This window comes from Cryptotermes secundus, unplaced genomic scaffold, assembly GCF_002891405.2.
Source record: "Cryptotermes secundus unplaced genomic scaffold, Csec_1.0 scaffold508, whole genome shotgun sequence".
Taxonomy (NCBI): domain Eukaryota; kingdom Metazoa; phylum Arthropoda; class Insecta; order Blattodea; family Kalotermitidae; genus Cryptotermes; species Cryptotermes secundus.
The window spans coordinates 1347086-1365795 of record NW_019733326.1 but is presented as its reverse complement, the minus strand read 5'-3'; the positions used below and the strand labels follow the sequence as shown (position 1 = coordinate 1365795).

At 44.4% G+C, this 18710-nt stretch overlaps 1 protein-coding gene across 6 annotated transcripts in view; it reads left to right on the top strand.

Moving 5' to 3' along the window:
• Positions 1–18710, top strand: part of LOC111867986 (gamma-aminobutyric acid receptor alpha-like) — a 167150-nt gene that overhangs the window by 143433 nt on the left and 5007 nt on the right. For 4 of the 6 annotated variants that reach the window (XM_033752894.1, XM_033752896.1, XM_033752895.1 and 1 more), the window contains 4 exons: positions 3265–3347; positions 5375–5539; positions 9655–9807; positions 15594–15727. In XM_033752894.1, the coding sequence (XP_033608785.1) occupies positions 3265–3347; positions 5375–5539; positions 9655–9807; positions 15594–15727 (535 nt within the window). The remainder of the gene's footprint in view (positions 1–3264; positions 3348–5374; positions 5540–9654; positions 9808–15593; positions 15728–18710) is intronic. The other 2 variants (XM_023858255.2, XM_023858258.2) reach the window with 2 other exon arrangements.

Here is an 18710-nt window from a genome sequence, read left to right as displayed (position 1 = left end):
GAGCTTCCAGTCCCCTACTGAAGCATTTCTCGTAGGGATACCCTTGGAGGGGGGTCCCCCTTCAGTTTAAGGTCCTTACGACCGGTTTTTTTTGTTCCTTTCATTTTGGTCCCACGAGTCATGGGGATTTAAAAGGTCGCCACCCGCAGCGCCCCATACGGGTGGAAGGCATAAATGCAACGGGGTGCTGCCTGGTGCCCTAAGGGGATCGTTCAAGACACTGGCTAATTACCACCCCAGTGCCAAGCAACCCTCAGCACAATGCCTCACACCTTGGCTTAGGTGGTCTGGTCCTGTAGTAAATGAAACCCTCACAAGCCTCCAGGACCAAGAGTGCCTGTTCGGGGGGAGAGGGGTATCCCAGATGATTAATGGCAGTGCGACACCAGTTGGTCATGAGTTGCGGATAGGGCAACCTACATGAGAGAGCTGCCCCTGGTGGTAGCTTATGAGCTTCCCCATTCCCACCCCTCCACATGGGTTGGTCAAACCGTTTTAGAGTGTTTGGCCCGAAGGCTTGCGGCACCTGATCGGTACTCTAGGGAGACATCTCATGTAGCCGAAGCTACCTTCATTGGAGTGCTCTCCCGCATTCGTCCCGGGTACACTGAACTGAAACCCAAGAGTCATTATGCCGCCTCGTGGGAGGCTCTGGTCATAAAGCCATCGCCCTTAATGGGAACTTAGCCGCCAGCCCCGGAAGGGGGCTGTCGTTGCCCGGCGGGAGCACGAGGAGGTGTCCCAAAACTGTGTCCCAACGCATACCTGGTCCATGATGCGTCCCCATCAAAGACACAGCCGCGGTTCGGCAACCTCATTGAGGATGGCGTCATTACCACCTGCAACATGTGACCTAAGAAAGTCACAGTTACCCCGGGATCAAACCCGGGCCGCCAACAGTGTCTTGCATAATCCATCATAAATAATTTATTAACGGTACGTTTGTACTTTTATTGTGCTCTTGGGCCTTTGCACAACGTGGGTGTGGCAGTGTTCCCAACGTTCCGGAAGCACGTGTAGCCTCCATCTTGACCATCGAAGTTTACCCTGAAGATGGAGACAGCGTGAATACGTACCTATGAAACATCGATAACACTGTCCACATCCACACGGAGTACACCGTGCAAAGACGAACGAGCATAATAATATCAACAATGAGCCATAGTGAAAACCTACAATCAGTAATAAACCTTATGTTCGACATTTTCTGATTGATTTTATCGAACTCCACAACACAAATGGCTTCGTTTCGTTGTTACAGCCCGATTGCTGTGTGATTGCACAACCCTACGAAAAGGAGAAGTTGCGGGGAAATGTGACAGCAGAGTGAATAAATCCGTTACGAGCCGCTCCAACGCAGAAACCAGCTGCCAGCAGCGACCTGTAAGAGCATATGGACTCGTCCGTTCCATCCGTTCACGAAAATTTTCTGCGCATGTGCCATCACATTGTGATTGAGCTCTCCTACTGCCATGAGTTTTGAGTAATTTTTTCTTAAACTTCTGTTGTGCCAAATACGCCGCAATGTATCGCAGTAAAAATTAGTTAGTGAATCAGTTTTTCTGAAGACATCTGTGCTCAATAAATCCATGATTTATTACTTTATAGACTTCCCGTCTATAGTAACCCTTGGATTGGATATTGGATTTTCTGATCACTTATACACACCACTCGGAACTACAGTCAGTTACACCGCCGTCGCTAATCTCCACAATTCACAGATCACTACAGCACCCGCTAAACCTTGTCCAACTGTTGTATCTTCACCAGCCGTTGCCTGGCAACGAATTTTAAGAGTGGAGATTCTTCACTTTCACGCGCACAGGTTCTGTCTTCACAGCCTCCCGTAGATAACTCTACTGAACGGACTTTATCCCTTACTTATAACATCTCGGCACGGATCACATAGAAAATACATCTCTTCTATTATTGCGTCCAGCTGTTGCAGTATTAGCAATTTGCTGCCTAGAAACGGGAACATGTTTACCGAGCCGTTTCCCAGAAACGGTCGTTATTTACAGAGTTACTGTTTAGCAACGGATCTACACGCCAAAATACTGTGGACACCAGCTTATTGAATATTTTTCTCATCTGGGATGTGACGCCGTAAAGTCTTGTACAGAGGTAATTTCCGTGCTTTTAGGCGAGGGTGTTCTCAACAGAACAAAGAATGAAAGTGGCTGAGTCCAATTACTGTGCATGTTGTGTATGAATCAGTCAGAATCTTAGAGTGCGTCACCCTTCCTCCCATTTCGAAGCTACAACCACTGCCCCGCTACTTCGTGCCACATTTCTCATGCAAATCCCAGAGACCTGATCTAAAAACACGTCTAGAATATCATTTCGATTCAATATACTGCCTCCATCTTCTAGGTAGAAAGGCTTATAACTTCTAGATGCAATATCGGGTTACTCGATCTACCCAACTACACGACGTCATATTCTAGAGGATCATACTTTTCATATTCAACGCCTTGAGAACCTCGTATTTCACGAAATAACATGCCGATATTTAGGCCTATAGTTGTAGTCAGTAGGGAATAACTGAATCCGGCAAGCTGAGGTCTGTCCGTCCCTACTTGCTGTAAAAAAACAGGTAAAATTGGCCCCGTGTTTAGCTAATTAAGTACTACTCCATGAAGACGTATAGGGGAGTGGATGTATAGATCCATGTTTTCTTGACCTCGGCACTAGTTGGAGGTGAGTGGTCAGCTTCACGCCCCGGCCGCTTTACCCCCGGGGAGAGAGAGCCCCCGGTACCCATTTGATAGGAGGCTGGGTGGGCCCCAGAGCCGGTCTGGACGACGTGGAGAAGAGAGAATTCTTTACCCCACCGGGACTCGATCTCCTACTCCTCGGCCGTGCTGCGGGTAGCCAGTCACTATACCGACTGCGCTAACCCGGCTCCTAAAGGTAAAGCTATACCTGTAACAAGTCATTGAGTCCCATATGACTGTGAAACGTCGAGGCTCCCACATTTTCTAGATAATCGGCTCACAGATGGCGGTGAGGTTGTGAGCCTTACGCGTCGGCCAGCCGACCCCTAGGAAGGTTCCTGTTACTCATTTCTGTTAGAGGCTGAGTCCACCCCAGGGTTATAGTGCGGCTGGAAGTATTAGGTTAATTGAAAACTCCAGTGACCTCATCGGGAATCGAACCCGACATATTCCGGCTTGTAGCATATTGGCTCAACCAACTACGCTACCGCGTGCCCCCGACCCCAACTTGTTGTACGTTTCCTAACGTATTTTTCTGTGTTGACAGGCTGACAATTAAGGCTGGCTGCCCCATGAACCTGGAGGACTTCCCTATGGACACTCAGAGATGCCCTTTGAAATTTGGAAGTTGTAAGTTATCAGTAATTGGTACATCTGAACACTTGTTACGGTAGTGAACCATAGATCAAGGCTTATAACGCAACACACGTAAGTGGTAGTACAATAAAAAGTGTCGGATTTGAGGTCCTCATAGCGGTGTGACATCGTATAGTCTGGTAGAAGTTTACAGCAGGAGATATTAGTATGTTATTATTATTGATACATCATTCTTTGGTCACAAGAAATAAAATAAAACAGAGCTCGTGACCTGGAGATGACGTGACTTTATGGAAGCCGAAGGTCCCTATGGTCCCTATCCTCAGCTAGATTAATCCAGTCCATACCACCATAGCGTATTTCTCTAAGATTCATCTTAATATTATCATCTCGCCTACGTCTGGGCCTTTCTAATGGTCTGTTTCCTTCTGGCTTTTCCACCGAAACCGTATATGTATTTCTCTCATCCCCACGTGTGCTACATGCCTGTCCACCTCATCGTCCTTGACTTGATCATTCTAATTATACTTGGAGAAGAGTACAAGTTATGAAGCTCCTCATTATGCAGTTTTTTCTAACCTCCTGTCACTTCACCCCTCTTCGGTCCAAATATTCTCCTCAACACCCTGTTCTCAAACGCCCTCAGCGGCCTGTTACTACAAAAATCATTAAATGAAAACCGCAAAGCTGTATTTCAGAAACAGCAAGGGCACAACGCACATCTGCCTTCAAAATAGTCCCAAGAACTTTCATAAGCTTTTTCACACAGACTGTAGGAATCCTTGGACGAGTGATCAGCCCGTCGCAAGGCAAGGATAACACAGGAAAACACTGACACAAAATAAACGCACACGTGGGATTCGAACCCACTATCCCAGCTTTCGAGCGAGCGAAGACAGTTATATCTTAGTCCGAGCGGCCACTGTGATCGGCATTTGTAACTTCATGCTATTCGTGTTAACAAACTACGCAGTTATACTCTGATAGGAATTAACTGGATTAACTATTACATTGAAGAAAGCAGTCTTCTGGGATGTGGTACCGTGTAGATGTGGTGTTAACCGACGTTTAGCAGGAACAGATCTCCTCCATCTTCAGGGAAGAAGGAAAAATAAGAAAATCCGCAAGCGAAGAGACAGTGAGAACAGGTGCAAGCAGACTAAGGTTGAGAATAAACTCAGCTATATGAGAGCAGGTCACGGTAGCTGAGCGGTCTAAGGCATGTACTGTCTTCGCTCACTTTGAAACCGGGATCGTGGGTTCGAATCCCACTCAGGGCATGAATGTTTGTGTGCGTTTTTCTGTGTTTGTGCACAGGTAGAGGCCTTGCGACGAGCTGATCACCCGCCCAAGGAGTCTTACCGAATGTGTAAGATGTAGAAAAACCGAAGTGAACGGAGAAGTTCATGGAGGCAGGCCTAGGCCCACTGGGGCTGGATTGCCAAGGGAAAAAAATATGAGAGCAGGAAAGGAGGAAACAAGTCTACATGGGAAATCAGTGAAGAGGGAGAGCAAGCAACGCTATCTCAGCAAGTTATAGAAGCATCTCATCTGTTCCCTAAACCCCTTCCCACCCCGGGACATGACGCCAGATCCACAAGACCACGCAGTCCATAACCGACTCATATAGCAACACCCCTAGCTTAAGGGATAATGCCTTCCCATTAAGCTTGCCTTTCTCCCCCTACACAATATCCTATACCTGCTCTAACCTTGCCCCTGTCCCAGACCCTTCCCCTCTCCCTCTCCACTGCTTTCCCATGTAGACCTGTCCCTTCCTTCCCCGCTCTCATATAGCTGAGTTTATTTCCAACATTAGTCCAAGTCTACTTGCACCTGTTCTCACTGTCTCTTTGCTTGCGGATTTTTTTCTTCCTTCTACCTTTCTTCCTCCGAAACGTCGGTTAACACCACCGTCACCTGCAACCTGCTGTCTTGCACCGCTTATTCTTCGACAGCGATAGGTTACTTCGAAACGTCTGTTGACTTTCAGCGGACTACATGGCTACATACTAATTAATCACCTATCGTCTGGATACTGAAAGTGCTTCTTGTTGCAGTTGGCTACACGACAAATGACGTGGTATACAGATGGAACGTGGCCAGAAAGGTGGACATCGCCGTAGACATGAAACTGTCCCAGTTTGACCTCATCGCGACTCCTTCAGCCAACCAAACGGACGCTCTGCAGTCCGGTAGGACTGGCCTTGTCCTCTTTACCATCTGCAAGTACCCCTGCAATATGACAGACTATATCGCCCACCGCCATCTGAAACGAGTCAATTTAATTTCAGAAATGGGCATTTCTGTGACTGAAGTACAAATTACGTGATGAAAGTACAGTAAACTGTCGTCATAACGGATCCGGATATAAAAGACAAAATTTTGTTTTGTACAATTGCGAATTTGGGGGCATGTTGAGGCGAACAGAACTCCAATATAAACAACCTTTACTTCATTGCGTTATGTGTTTCTGTGTGTATTGGCTATGTGCCCTATGGTGAATGCACCTTCACTCGATTATAGTGGACATCTGCGACGACGGGCGCCCTGTGACCCGTATTAATCCGTTATAACGAAGGTTTACTATAATTCACTTGTTTGTCGTCTCTGTGGCACAGGGAACAGAGGTTTGGTGTCTTTTGGGTCTCTTTTTACAACGCTGACAGTATCTGGACTACACTGCGTCAGCGGCGGATGGATAGATGATGAAGTGGAAAGAATATCCGAAAATCCAGTAGGGGGGGGAGATGTCTGGCTTCCCCCCCCCCCCACACACACACACACACATTCCGTCCCACGTGGCCTCTTACGTCTCATTGCTTTGCCCTTTCCTTCTGTGAGTTTTAAAATGGACGAACTCCATGCTGTAAAGTCTTCACTGAATAGTTACCCAGCTGACTAAAAGCGATTTAGGAAACCATTTCATTACCGTGCGCACAAAAGTCCCACATTTGACTCGATACTGACCCATTTCGATCATGTTCACATTTTCCTGCTTAGTTATAATAAACACTTTGCGTTTAAATTTGTTCTCATGTAAATTCAAGTCAGTTATACTGCGGGAGAACCGGGATAGCTCAGTAGACATAGCGAAGGGCTGTGGACTGCACGGCCGGGGTTCGATTCTCAGCAAACTAGTTCCGGGACCCACTCTGCCTCCTATCCAATGGGCACTGGGGCCGATTTCGCCGGGGATGAAGCGAAGCTCACTACTCACCTCCATCTAGTGCCGAAGGCAAGGATGGTGGAGCTACACCTCCACTACCACACAAACCTTCACGGCGTGGTGCTTAAGTAATTAAAACACGAACAACTATATCTTTATCCTTTACATATTGTACCTATAGAGCCGTTGCTATGCAACGACTGCGAAATGGGCAGGTATACCAGGGCCGTTTCTGGGCAACGGCTCGTTAAACATGTTCCCGCAGCAACGAATTGACGCGCAACAATAGAGGTTCTGCTGGAAACGGGGTGTTTCTACGTGGTTCGTGTCGAGAAGTTATAAGGAAGACAATTGGGGCGACCAAGTGAGTTCTGTACGGGGATCTCTGAAGGTGGAACTTGAGCGCGTAAAGCTGAAGAATCTCCACTGTTAAAAGCCGTTGCCAGGGAACTGTTGGTGACTATACAGCAGGCTGGAAAAGACTTAGCGGTTGCTGTGGTGATTTGTGAACTATGGAGATTAGCGGTGGCGCTGTAATTGCTTGTAGTTCCAGTGTAAAACCCCCGTCGATAGTCACCCTTACACGTGAAAATAAACACAGTGGAACCCCGGCAGTGCGAACTAATTAGAGCACTGCTGTGTTCGTACTTTGGAATCGTTCAGAGTACTGAATTTTAAATAAATATTTTACTCCTCTAATAAAATTATTTATAAAACATATTTATAGGTCTATTTTATATATTATATACAACGACCGCAACTCCCGGACGTTCGACAACACGCCGAGCTCAGGGCAAGCGGTAACCGGGTTACGTCTCTCACCACCTAGAAAGGGAGGTCCATTAACACAAGTCATGCTTCACAAGAATTCATTTTTACTGTAAGGAAATGGGGGCACGCGGTAGCATAGTTGGTTGAGGCACTGTGCTACAAAGCGGAAGGTCGCGGGTTCGATTCCCGATGAGGTCATTGGATTATTTTAATTCACCCAATCCTTCCAGCAGCACTATGGCCCTGGGGTCTACTCAGCCTCTAACAGAAATGACTACCAGGAATCTTCCTGGGGGATGAAGGACGGCCGGCGCGTAAGGCTGACAACCTCACCGCCATCTGTGAACCGATTGTCTAGAAAATTCGACAGCCTCGACGTCTCAGGATCCTGTTGGCCTCCACAGCCTGTTACAGGGACAGGTTTTTCTTTATTCGAAGGAAGTAAAGGATTGTGATGAAATTTATAACATTTCTAGATGGCGATTTTTGAAGGGGGTAATGTATGTCAGCTCGGATTACTTGAAGGTAGGATTTACCGAGGTACCTGTGTATACATCCAGGGCGCCTCGTTGTTGCGTCCCATATTTTACATTCTGGTTTGTGAACACCAAATTGAATAAACAGTTTCGTAAGAATATGTACCCTGAGAGCTCCAGTTCCAAAATTGTTGATAAGAAATATATATTACGTACTGTTTCTAATACCGGTATTTACTTTTCAGGTGACAAATTTGGTATAGTTTACCTAATATAATACATTTTCGAAAATTCCACCGTCAATATCAATGCACTTGGCAACTCGTGTGAGGACATGGCGTGTTGCTCGTCTGTATAGTGATATAGCTCTATATCGGAAACCGATCAGAATAGGACACATGTACATATACACTTTTTTTTTTTGCTTAGATTGGCCGATACCATGACCTCACAGATACTGGTCTTTCCCCCTGGGACACTCTGTATAGTAATGCATATATTCTTGAAATACTTGCGCCGAAATGAGTTTCGACAGGCGGCCTGCTGCCGTACCTGCAGGTGGGGTGAGAGGCTGTGACGTGCAGGTTCTTAGTGAGCCTCATTGCTTGCATCAGACATAGTTCGGCCCATTTGAAGTACATGAGGAGGACGATCAAAGACTGAGTTTGTTGCTTCCATTGGGCGGAGATGAAAGGGAACAGCGAGGCAACACATGATCTCACAGCATCCTATACTTGCCAGTTCAAATCCCATTCCGTATCAGAACTTCTTCATGCACAGGGAAAGGTGTTACCTAGCCCCCCCCAAAAAATAAAATTGTAATTCATAAATTCCAGCGCTCTTCTTTTTCTTTCAGTTTCCAGCAGTGTTTGTTCTTCATCTAACTAACAAATTCCAAAAATCAGGCTGGTGTAGTGGTAGCAATGCAGACTTGCATTCGAAACGGTGCTATGTTCGAATCTAGGACAGAACACCGGCTATCCTCACTGAGGTTTTTCCGCGGTTTCCATCAGTCTCTCCCGATTGATTTCGGCATGTTACCGCAATTGTGTCGGAACGGGTTCCTCCCAAATTCTGTCATACGTGTAAATCGTTCTACCATTCGAAGCCACGTAAGTCCTGATACTGGACAGCGTCCGGATATAAACCAGAAACCACTGCCCTCTGACTCCATCGGGCAGATCCGAGACCTTCATTTCTATGCCAGTAAAATCCCACAGTTGACTCCCATTCTAAGCTACGTTAATCTAGACATCCTCACATCACATCATACGCTTAGGTCAACTCCCTTCAGGATTTTAGATCAAAATCTGAATATTTATCAACTTTCTCATGCATCATGCATACTCCGCCCATATATTCAACCTTCACTTCATAATCGTAATGATAATTAAAAGGTAAAAATTAAAGCTATCCCTGTAACAGGCCGTGGAGGCCCAAAGGGTTGTGAGACGTCGAGGCTCCCACATTTTATAGACAATCGGCTCACAGATGACGGTAAGGTTGTGAGCCTTACGTGCCAGCCGCCCTTTGACCCCGAAGAAGATTCATGATACTCATTTCTGTTAGAGGCAGAGTAGGCCCCAGGGCCATAGTGCGGCTGGAAGGATTAGATAAATTTGAAAAAAAAAAATCAGTAAACTCATCGGGAATCGAACTCGCGACCTTCAAAACTGCTAATCGTGTAGTATAGTATATGTAGTATATAGTAGATAGTTCTGTATATAAAAGTTGAGAACTATCATTACATAAACGATGATGAAGACTTGACGTCACAATTCATTCGCATTTCTTTTCAATGTGGAGCTGCGTGCCAGACCGCAGCGGCCCTTCCTACAGGGCTATATCCCTGAGCGGTACAAGCCTGTGGCAGCCACGATACAAGCGAATTTTAAGATTTACAATTTCATTGTTATGATTCCAGGTGAATATTCAATGTTGATTGTCAGTTTCCATCTTCAGAGACATATGGGAAACTTCTTGATTCAAGTTTATGGACCTTGCGTTTTGTTGGTCGTCCTCTCGTGGGTCTCATTTTGGCTGAACAGAGAAGCAACAGCTGACAGAGTTTCTCTCGGTAAGATACGCAATTCCTTTGTTGTGTTGAGACACTCGTTATTGTGTGCATCGCTGGTCTCATTTCTGGGTATCCACAAAAATGTTTCTCAGAGAGATTAATGGTGGAACAAGAAGAGTTCGGTAGAAGGCAGTAAAATGGATGACAGCAAATGAAATTCAACCTTCAGAAACGCATAGCTGATAATTCCATGTGGACTGTCAATAATTCACGGAAGTATACCAGTATACTCTCTTTCGAGGAAGGAGTAAGTTTTTTTTGTATGAGGGGGAGCAGAAAATTTGCTTGTAAATGTACATTTAACCAATTTATCCGTAAATTCAGAATGTAAAAAACTGTTTCTAATGCAGCAGAGTCGCAACTTAAGCGCACTTAACTTACGTCACTTCGAATATAAACGCTCGCAAAAAAAGAAAGAAAGAAAGAAAGAAAGAAAGAAAGAAAGAAAGAAAAAAAACAGAAAAATTAAAATTTCAGGTACCGACAGAGTTAGGTCTACGGCTCGCTGTCCGTGACCGAAGCTTGTCTGTCCGTTTGTTCCCAGGTTCACTGTTTCCCTTTTCTCTTGCGATTATCTCTCAATTTCTTTATGTAGTTAAAAATGAAATGACTGGCTAAGGGCTGGACGACCGAGGGGTCGGAGTTCGCGTCCCTGTAGGGTCAAGAGTTTTCTCTTCTGTATGTCGTCCAGACCGGCCCTGGGGTCCACCCAACCCCCTATACAATGAGTACCAGGGGCTCTTTCCCCGGCAGTAAAGAGGCTGGGGCGTGAAGCTGACCACTCACCTCCAACTAATGCCGAGGTCAAGAAAATATAGATCTATACATCCTGTTACACTTTACTGTCAATTAGTCTTTTACAGTCTCACGTGCAACATCAATATTCAACCAAATTTATTAAAAGTTATACACATTAAAGTTTTACACTAAATGTTTCTACCAATGTGGTCATCATCTGGTGTTAAAATTATTGGTCGAGGAAACTGCTGTCTTCTGTATCGTTGTTTAGTTTTTTACTTTTTATGTCCCTTCTATTGGCATGCGTGTTCGAGGTGGTGGGTTGTATGCCCTTTGTTGTGTTATGTCGCGAGTCTCGTTTTCAAATGCTTCAGTATTTAAAATAAATTAGTTCCAAATTGTCGTTTCATTTGTTGTCATCCATTCATAAAAGATATTAGTTGGGTATATGTCACATTATTATTATTGTGATACACTCAACTAACCCAAGACCGTGGAAACCTACAAACCAACGGAACATCTAACAATTATAACAACATTACAGCCACATCCGTAAGGACTGCACTAAACAACACGCAAAACACCGACGCCGCAGAGGAAAACGGCGCGCGAAAACACGACGTCGAGCAATGGGCTCACACAAATATCTTTTGTGAACGGATGACGGCAAACGAACATTGACATTGACATATTCCAGTTTGGGGCTGATACAGTGTAACGGTTTTCACAGTTACCTGATGATGGCCAAGTACAGGCGAAACATGTAATAAAAATGAGAAGATGAAACAATAAAGTTGCATTTGAGACGGAAGTTCTTGCGGTGGGGTGAGCTCAGTCCCTTTGGTACGTCGGCCACTAACCGGCCTATTGTACCAGCCCAAGATGATGGATGATGGTGATTGTGGAGCAATTGGTGAAATGAAGACTGGCAGGGGTAACCGAAGTACTTAGAGAAAACCTGCCCCAATGCCACTTTGTCCACCACAAATCCCATATGACTTGACCCGCGTTCGAACCCGGTCCGCCGGGGTGGGAATCCGGCGACTAACAGCCTAAGCTATGGCACGGCCACCCTTTCAATTAACTAGGTATCCAAAACCGTCCCGGTTATAACATCTCGGCACGGACCACATACAAAACACCGTTCCTCTGTTGCTGTACCACTGTTGCGTTCGTGTCTCTTTCTGCGGGGATGTGTTTACCCAACCGTTGCCTAGAAACGGCTCTGGTATATTTTATTATCTCGCGGTCGTTACATAGCAACGGCTCTACATGCTAGAATGTCATGCTAAATGTCACAGGAACATTATTAATCGGGTTCATATTGTCTGTATTGTAATGCGTATTATGGGGGTGAAGACAGGCTGAGGAACGTAACCTACTTATTTCTGAAGTTTATTATGATAAAAATGGATTCGCCTAAAGCTGTTTGACATAACGTCAGAGTTTACAAGAACGCGGTCCACGATGATAAACGAGGACTTACTGTACTACCTCGGAACTTGCCTGCAGGAACTGAGGAAACCCACAAGAATAGTACTCATGTCAGCCGGTATCACGGTCGAAATTTGAACCGAGGACCTCCAGAATACAAGTCCATAATGTTACCTCTAGACCAACCTGTTCAGTAATGAATTGGAAAGGATTTGGAAGGAGCTACTGTCCCGATATTGGTCTGGAGGGACTGAGAGTAGTCACGAGAAACTTCAGTCAAGATACTTGGTGTTCCGGTCGAGATTCGAACCGAGCATTTCCGAAATATAAATGTAAAGCTTTACCACTACACCAGCCCGTTCGGTGAAGATCTGTGTTACACGTACATCCGTGAGAAAGCAATATAGAAAGCAGGAAAGCAGCGCCTACAAGTTAAACACCTGAAAAGCAGCTTTCCACAAATGAACCATCGAATTGTGCAAAAGCCGAATTATTTTTAACTAAGTTCCAGTTAAAATTATTGTCTATACGCGACCTCTAGGGAGATCAAGACATAGGTGGATGGATAATATTAAAATGGATCGTAGATAGGATGGGGGGTATGGATTGGATTCATCTGGCTTAGGATAAGAACCAGTTGCCGGTTATCTTGAATGCGGTAAAAAATTTCCACGTCCATGAGAACTATGGAATTCCTTGACCAGCTTAGCGACTGCTAACTTCTCAGAAATGGATTTGGAAATTTAATATGTGTCACATTTACGTGGTAAATAAATCCAATTCAGTTTAACATTTCGGATTTCTTTCACGAAATGTTCCAATTAGGCATAATTCGTTAGTGAAATTATCATGTCGCTCGTTTTACTTAAGAGCCGGAGTAGCTCAGTGGGTATAGGGACGGCCGAGATTCAATTCCTGGCAGGTGCAAGAGACTCTTCTTCCCAGAGTCCAGACCTGCTCTGGGGCTCACCCATCGTACCCAATGGGCACTGGGGATGATTTCGCAGAGAATAAAGCAGCCTGGGCGTGAAGCTCACCACATGCCTTTACGGCGTCGTGCTTAATTAATTAAGCACAGGGACAACTTCGCTTTTTTACCTTCCCACACTCCAAGGTAAGGAAGCTACTCGCATATAATTACAGGACAGGTCCGCATATCCCAGATTGAAACCTAACATAACAGTAGAAGAGTCTGATGCAATTCAGCCCGTTACATGCTAGATTCTGAAGGGTTCTGACGATGGTGTATAACGCTCAGAATTACCGCCTTTTTTTGCTTTGTCCATGGTCCGGTATTCCTAAACCTAGAGACCACAACGTTTCGGAAACTGGATCTGTGATCCACTGCTTGAGGTTAAATCTCTCTAAGGGACCCAGCAGAGTAGGTGTGTCCCCCTTCACCTGAGGACGGAAACAGATCCAGTTTCGAAACGCTGTGCCCTCTAGGTTTTAGAATGCCGGGCCATGGACAAAGCCCCAAAACAAAGTAATTCTGAGTTTTACGTAGCAACGTAGGCTGTGTGGCCAGATGGTCCGAGGTTCAATCGCCATTATAGATAGTCACTGATGGTACCAACAGCTACTTCCTTCAAGAGAGTTCGTAAAGCGAAATTACGTAACACGATTTGCAATGTTATAGTGTACGGCTGCTTTCCCCAAAAATAAAATAAATGTCCAAAAGAACAGAAAATTTTAATGTTATTGGGAGCCATTCTGGGATATAACTGCACGTAGTCCGTTGAAGGTCTACGGACAATTCGGAGGAACATATTGCCTCCATCTTCGGAGTTTTAAGGTAAACCATGCAAGAAACCAAACTCTGTTTGCTACTATTTTATATTTAAGCATCCTGTTACATTTCACACTTCTACATGTATAATATAAACTCCACCGTAAATGTAACACTTTATTGTAGTTCTTGTCCCCCTTCTTTCACACAACATGTTTCGGCAGCAACCGGCCATCATCAGGTGTATTTCACTTCACGTAGCTGTCACACTGCACTCAATGTTAACATTTAAACTCCATATTTCAATTGTTCATTGCTCTGTCGTAAATCGTATTAAAGAAAAGCAGTGGCACGCACACAGAGAACCTGCACAAAATAACAGGCGAGTTGTGCTCAAAGCAAGAGGTAGCCGCTGCAGCACATATAAGCATAGAGCAGGTATCTGTGATTTTGTTTTTAAATCTAAATTTAAGTTTTAAATATTAAAGCTAAATTGAGAATTTAAAATTTTAAACCAATCGACGTGTGTCTATTAATAAAAATTTTAAACACAATTGACAAACTCGACAAGGAGAGTTCTGGAATATCGTGTGCCTATTGACGACAGAGCAATGAACAATTGAAATCTGGAGTTTAAATGTTAATATTGAGTGCAGTGTGACAGCTACGTGAAGTGAAATACACCTGATGATGGCCGGTTGCTGCCGAGACATGTAGTGTGAAAGAAGGGGGACAGCAACTACAATAAAGTGTTACATTTACGACGGAGTTTATATTATACATATAGATCTGTTTGCTACCGTGTTCATGTCTGTTTCTTACGGGACTTACTCTTAATCCCTGAAGATGGAGGTGAAATTTTCCTTCTACACGCCAATTGACTTTCAACGGACTTCACGTAAGCAGAAAGCTTCATAACCACTGCCTGAAATTAAACATAAAAGCAACGGACATTGGAGACTCGGTTGTGCTAGAATTGTTAGAAATGTTACCAATAAACCCGAACGTCTTGTCCAAAATGCACGCCAATGTAGAACAAAGGTGGACGGGGCGAGGTTGCCTTCGTTTCTTTACGCTTTCTTTCGCACGTGCTCATTGGGGGGGGGGGCAGGGATTTCGGACGAACCGAGTTCCGTTGGGATGCCTAGCCAAGCCGACGGTATATGCATCATCATCATACAAGTTCTTATGATCGAAATTTCGCAGTACGATTCTTCATAAAGCGAGTGGTGTTTGTAATTCTTTTAAGGCCTCTGAACTGAATCAGTTTGCTTCCCTTCAGTCTTCCAAATTATTCAGATTTGAAACCAGACGTTGATCATATTGTAACGTGTATGCCCGTTACTAGGCAACGGCTTGGTAAACACATCCCCGCAACACATGTGCACGCAACAGTAGGACTTTCTGTTGCTAAGTAACGGCGCGGTAAACATGTATTCGCAACATTAGAGGAAGCGGTGCTTTCTGTGTGGTCCGCGCTACGCATTCTACGTAACATATGCTTTCTGTAGGTCCGTGCCAAGTCTGTAATGAGAGTCTGTAGCTAGAAGTCGATTAGAGAATTAGCATCGGAGAACTGGGTCGACTTCTGGGGGGTCGGCATTCCAAGGTTATTGAATTAGAAGTGGCAAGAAGACTTCACAGTGATTTTAAGTGATAGTTCCTGTGATAAATCCGTTGCCAGGATACGACTAGTAAAGGCTGAGCTGGAAAGTGTGTAGAATAGCGATAGCGCTGTAATTGCCCGTGGTCCCGAAATGTGTAAAGATATATGTGTCAATAAATCCAGTGACTCAACCCATAATCCGTTATTATTCGCCACGGAACCCCGGACACGTGACAGTGTTCTGGGTTGAATATGATTTTGGATTGTTCTGTTCAACAGGAATCACGACTGTTCTAACAATGACGTTCCTGGGGCTTGAAGCGCGTACCGATCTACCCAAAGTGCCATATCCCACAGCGCTGGACTTCTTTGTGTTCCTATCATTTGCGTTCATATTTGCGACAATAATCCAGGTAAGGGGACATGGCTCATACAACAACGCACAACAAAGGTGAAGTTGTCCTTGGGCTTATATAATTGATCACCAAGCCATGAAGTCGTATGGAGGAGTGGAGATATAGCTCGAAAATTCTTGACCTCGGCGTTAGATGGAAGTGAGTGGTCAGCTTCACGCTCCGGCCGTCTTATCCCGAGACAAAGAGCCCCCGGAACCCATTGTATAGAAGGCTGAGTAGGCCCAAGAGCCGGTCTCGACGCTGTGGAGAAAACACTCTTCCTTCCATGTCCTGTTCAGTTCATTATTTATCTTCATCCAATCACTCGACGCTATACAGTCACGGCAAGATTAACAGTCGTGGGGGGACCGGGGAAATATAAATCAGACCGTATCGTCACCACGTCGTACTCATGAATATATGAGTNGGAGTAAAGTTCGGCCGGCGCGTAAGGCTGACAACCTTACCGCCATCTTTGAGCCGATTGTCTAGATAATGTGGGACCCTCAACGTCTCACAACCCTATGGGCCTCCACGGCCTGGTACAGGCATAGCTTTACTTTTTTTTTTTTTAATTTAAGCAAAAAGTATATATGCACATGTGTCCTATTCTGAACGGTTTCCGAGATAGAGCTGTTTCACTTTACAGCAGTTTGGATTTGGCGCCCAGTACTGTCCTTCCCTCCCGCATATGAATCGGTGTGAAGCGCCAGTTGGCCGTTGTGACTGTTGATAGTGACGTTGTAGAGGTGCTGTGAAAAATGCTGCACATCTTCACGAACGCCGTCCTCACGCGAGTTGCAAATTGCATTGATGTTGACGGTAGAATTTTCTAAAATGTATTATACTAGGCAAACAGTACAACTTTGTCATTTGAGCAATAATATTTTTTTAATACTAGTGGGGTGGGACTAAGTCTCTTGTACTGCGGCCACTTCTGGCCTATTGTACCAGACCCAGATGATAGGTGAGGGTGATTGTGGAGCAGTTGGTGGAATGAAGATTGGCAGCGGAAACCGAAGTACTCAGATAAAACCTGCCCCAGCGCCACTTTGTTCACCACAAATCCCACTTGACCAGATCCCGGGATCGAACCCGGGCCGCCGCGATGGGAAGTCAGCGATTAACCGCTTTAGCTATGCCGCGGTCTCATTTGAACAATAAATACCGGTATTAGAAACAGTACATAATATCTCTTTCTTATCAACAGTTTTGGAACTGTACAGTGAAATAGCTCTATCTCTGAAACCCTTCGGCATAGGACACACGTACACTCTTTTGCTTAGTATGACACATACTAGACCTCCCAGAATATTCACCTTTCCTCCTGGGACACCTGTATTGTATGAGTTACTGCTAGAACCAATGTAATGCAAAATTTTGTTGTGCACCAACTTGTGATATTATATATCGCTGCATGAGAAGTGGCAGGAAACGACCGTGATACTGTCAAATTTATTTGGTGATAATAGGGAAAATACGAAAACTTCGGTCTGGATGTCGTGCTCCCAGTCGAGGTTCGTACAAGATATCTCCTGAATGTAGACTTTAAATGGTTACCTCTCTGATACCTCTCGCACTTTCTCTTGGATGCCTCCACTGTCTTCAAAGGACAGGCATAAAATTTCCTTAAATTACATTTAAGACTTCTGAGATTATTTTTACTGGTTGCTCTAGATCATGAAATATTGTGACATGACGCCTGAAGGCCGGAATAGTGGAGCCACATTAGGCATTCATTGCTAGGCAACGACTCGGTAAACAGATTCCCGCGGAAATGAACAAGCAAGCAGCAACAAAAAAACTGCCGTTTCTATGCAACAGGGAGGTAAATACTACACCTCTGTAGCAATAGAGGAATTGATAGAAAATGTGTTTTCTGTTTGGTCCGTGCAAAGTGGTTCATTTGAGTGAAGTGACATGAAGTAGGCGAAGGTAGCTAGTGGACTGGAAGTCAGTTGGTAGTTCAGTTGAAAGTCAGCCTATAAATATTTAGGAGGTTGGTGTGAGATGGCCACCAGCCTGGGAGCTAGTCAGAGAACTGCAGTTCAGTCATTGAGAGTTGTTGCTGTTAGAAGCCGGTAGCCGAGGCACGGCAATAATTCGGGAACCCAAGAGTAAGGGGAACGTCCACCGTTGGAGCCGTTACCATGCAACGGCTAGTGGAGACTGTAATTGACTAAGGACACTAGTCTGTGTGAAACAGTGAATTGTAAAGTGTAATCACGAGTTGTGTGTATAAGTGGGCAATAAATCAAGTCACCAATGCAAACCCCGTCTACAGTCACACATACACGTGACAATACTGTACATACAGTATATAAACACAGTGTATCCTAATTCCCGTTTTTGTGTTTATATTAATAATGCTCACTAAAATTATCTATTTAACGTATTTCTGGATTTCTGTGAAGGAAGAGTGTCAAATAAACAAATTGCTGCAGTTTTTGATTTCTTACGTATGTGAGCAACCATTTTCTTCTTTAAGAAGCATCAAGAGCAAAGATAGAAATTAGCTCATTTCAGTTGAAGATGAACTCTGCATGTGCTTACGTAAAGTTCGACCCAGAATTAAGTATTTGTGCAGCAAAGAACAAGTACAGGTTTCACACTGAAGAAGTAAATTGCATTCTTTATTTTAGTTTAAAAAAAAAACACCATCTTAGACCATACTTTTGTTCATATTGCTTCAATTTATCTTATGGTTTCCAGTAACCTTACTAGTCTATATTGTTGTAAACAGCCCTAATTAAGATCAGTTTACAGCCTTTATGTACATTAAATCCAGAGTCTAGCTTTATAAATATTTATGTGCAGGCATTCCCTAAGAGTTGAAAATTATTTCAAGGGTTCCTCCAAGGTAAAAAAAGGTTGAGAAAGGCTGCTCTAGAGTATATGTTTTCAAATAATTTCAAATTTTGATAAAAATATTTGTAATATTTCCGTCTTTTTCAAATTTTGATTTCTTTTACAAAAATCAGGTGAGGGAGGGGAGTCAGGC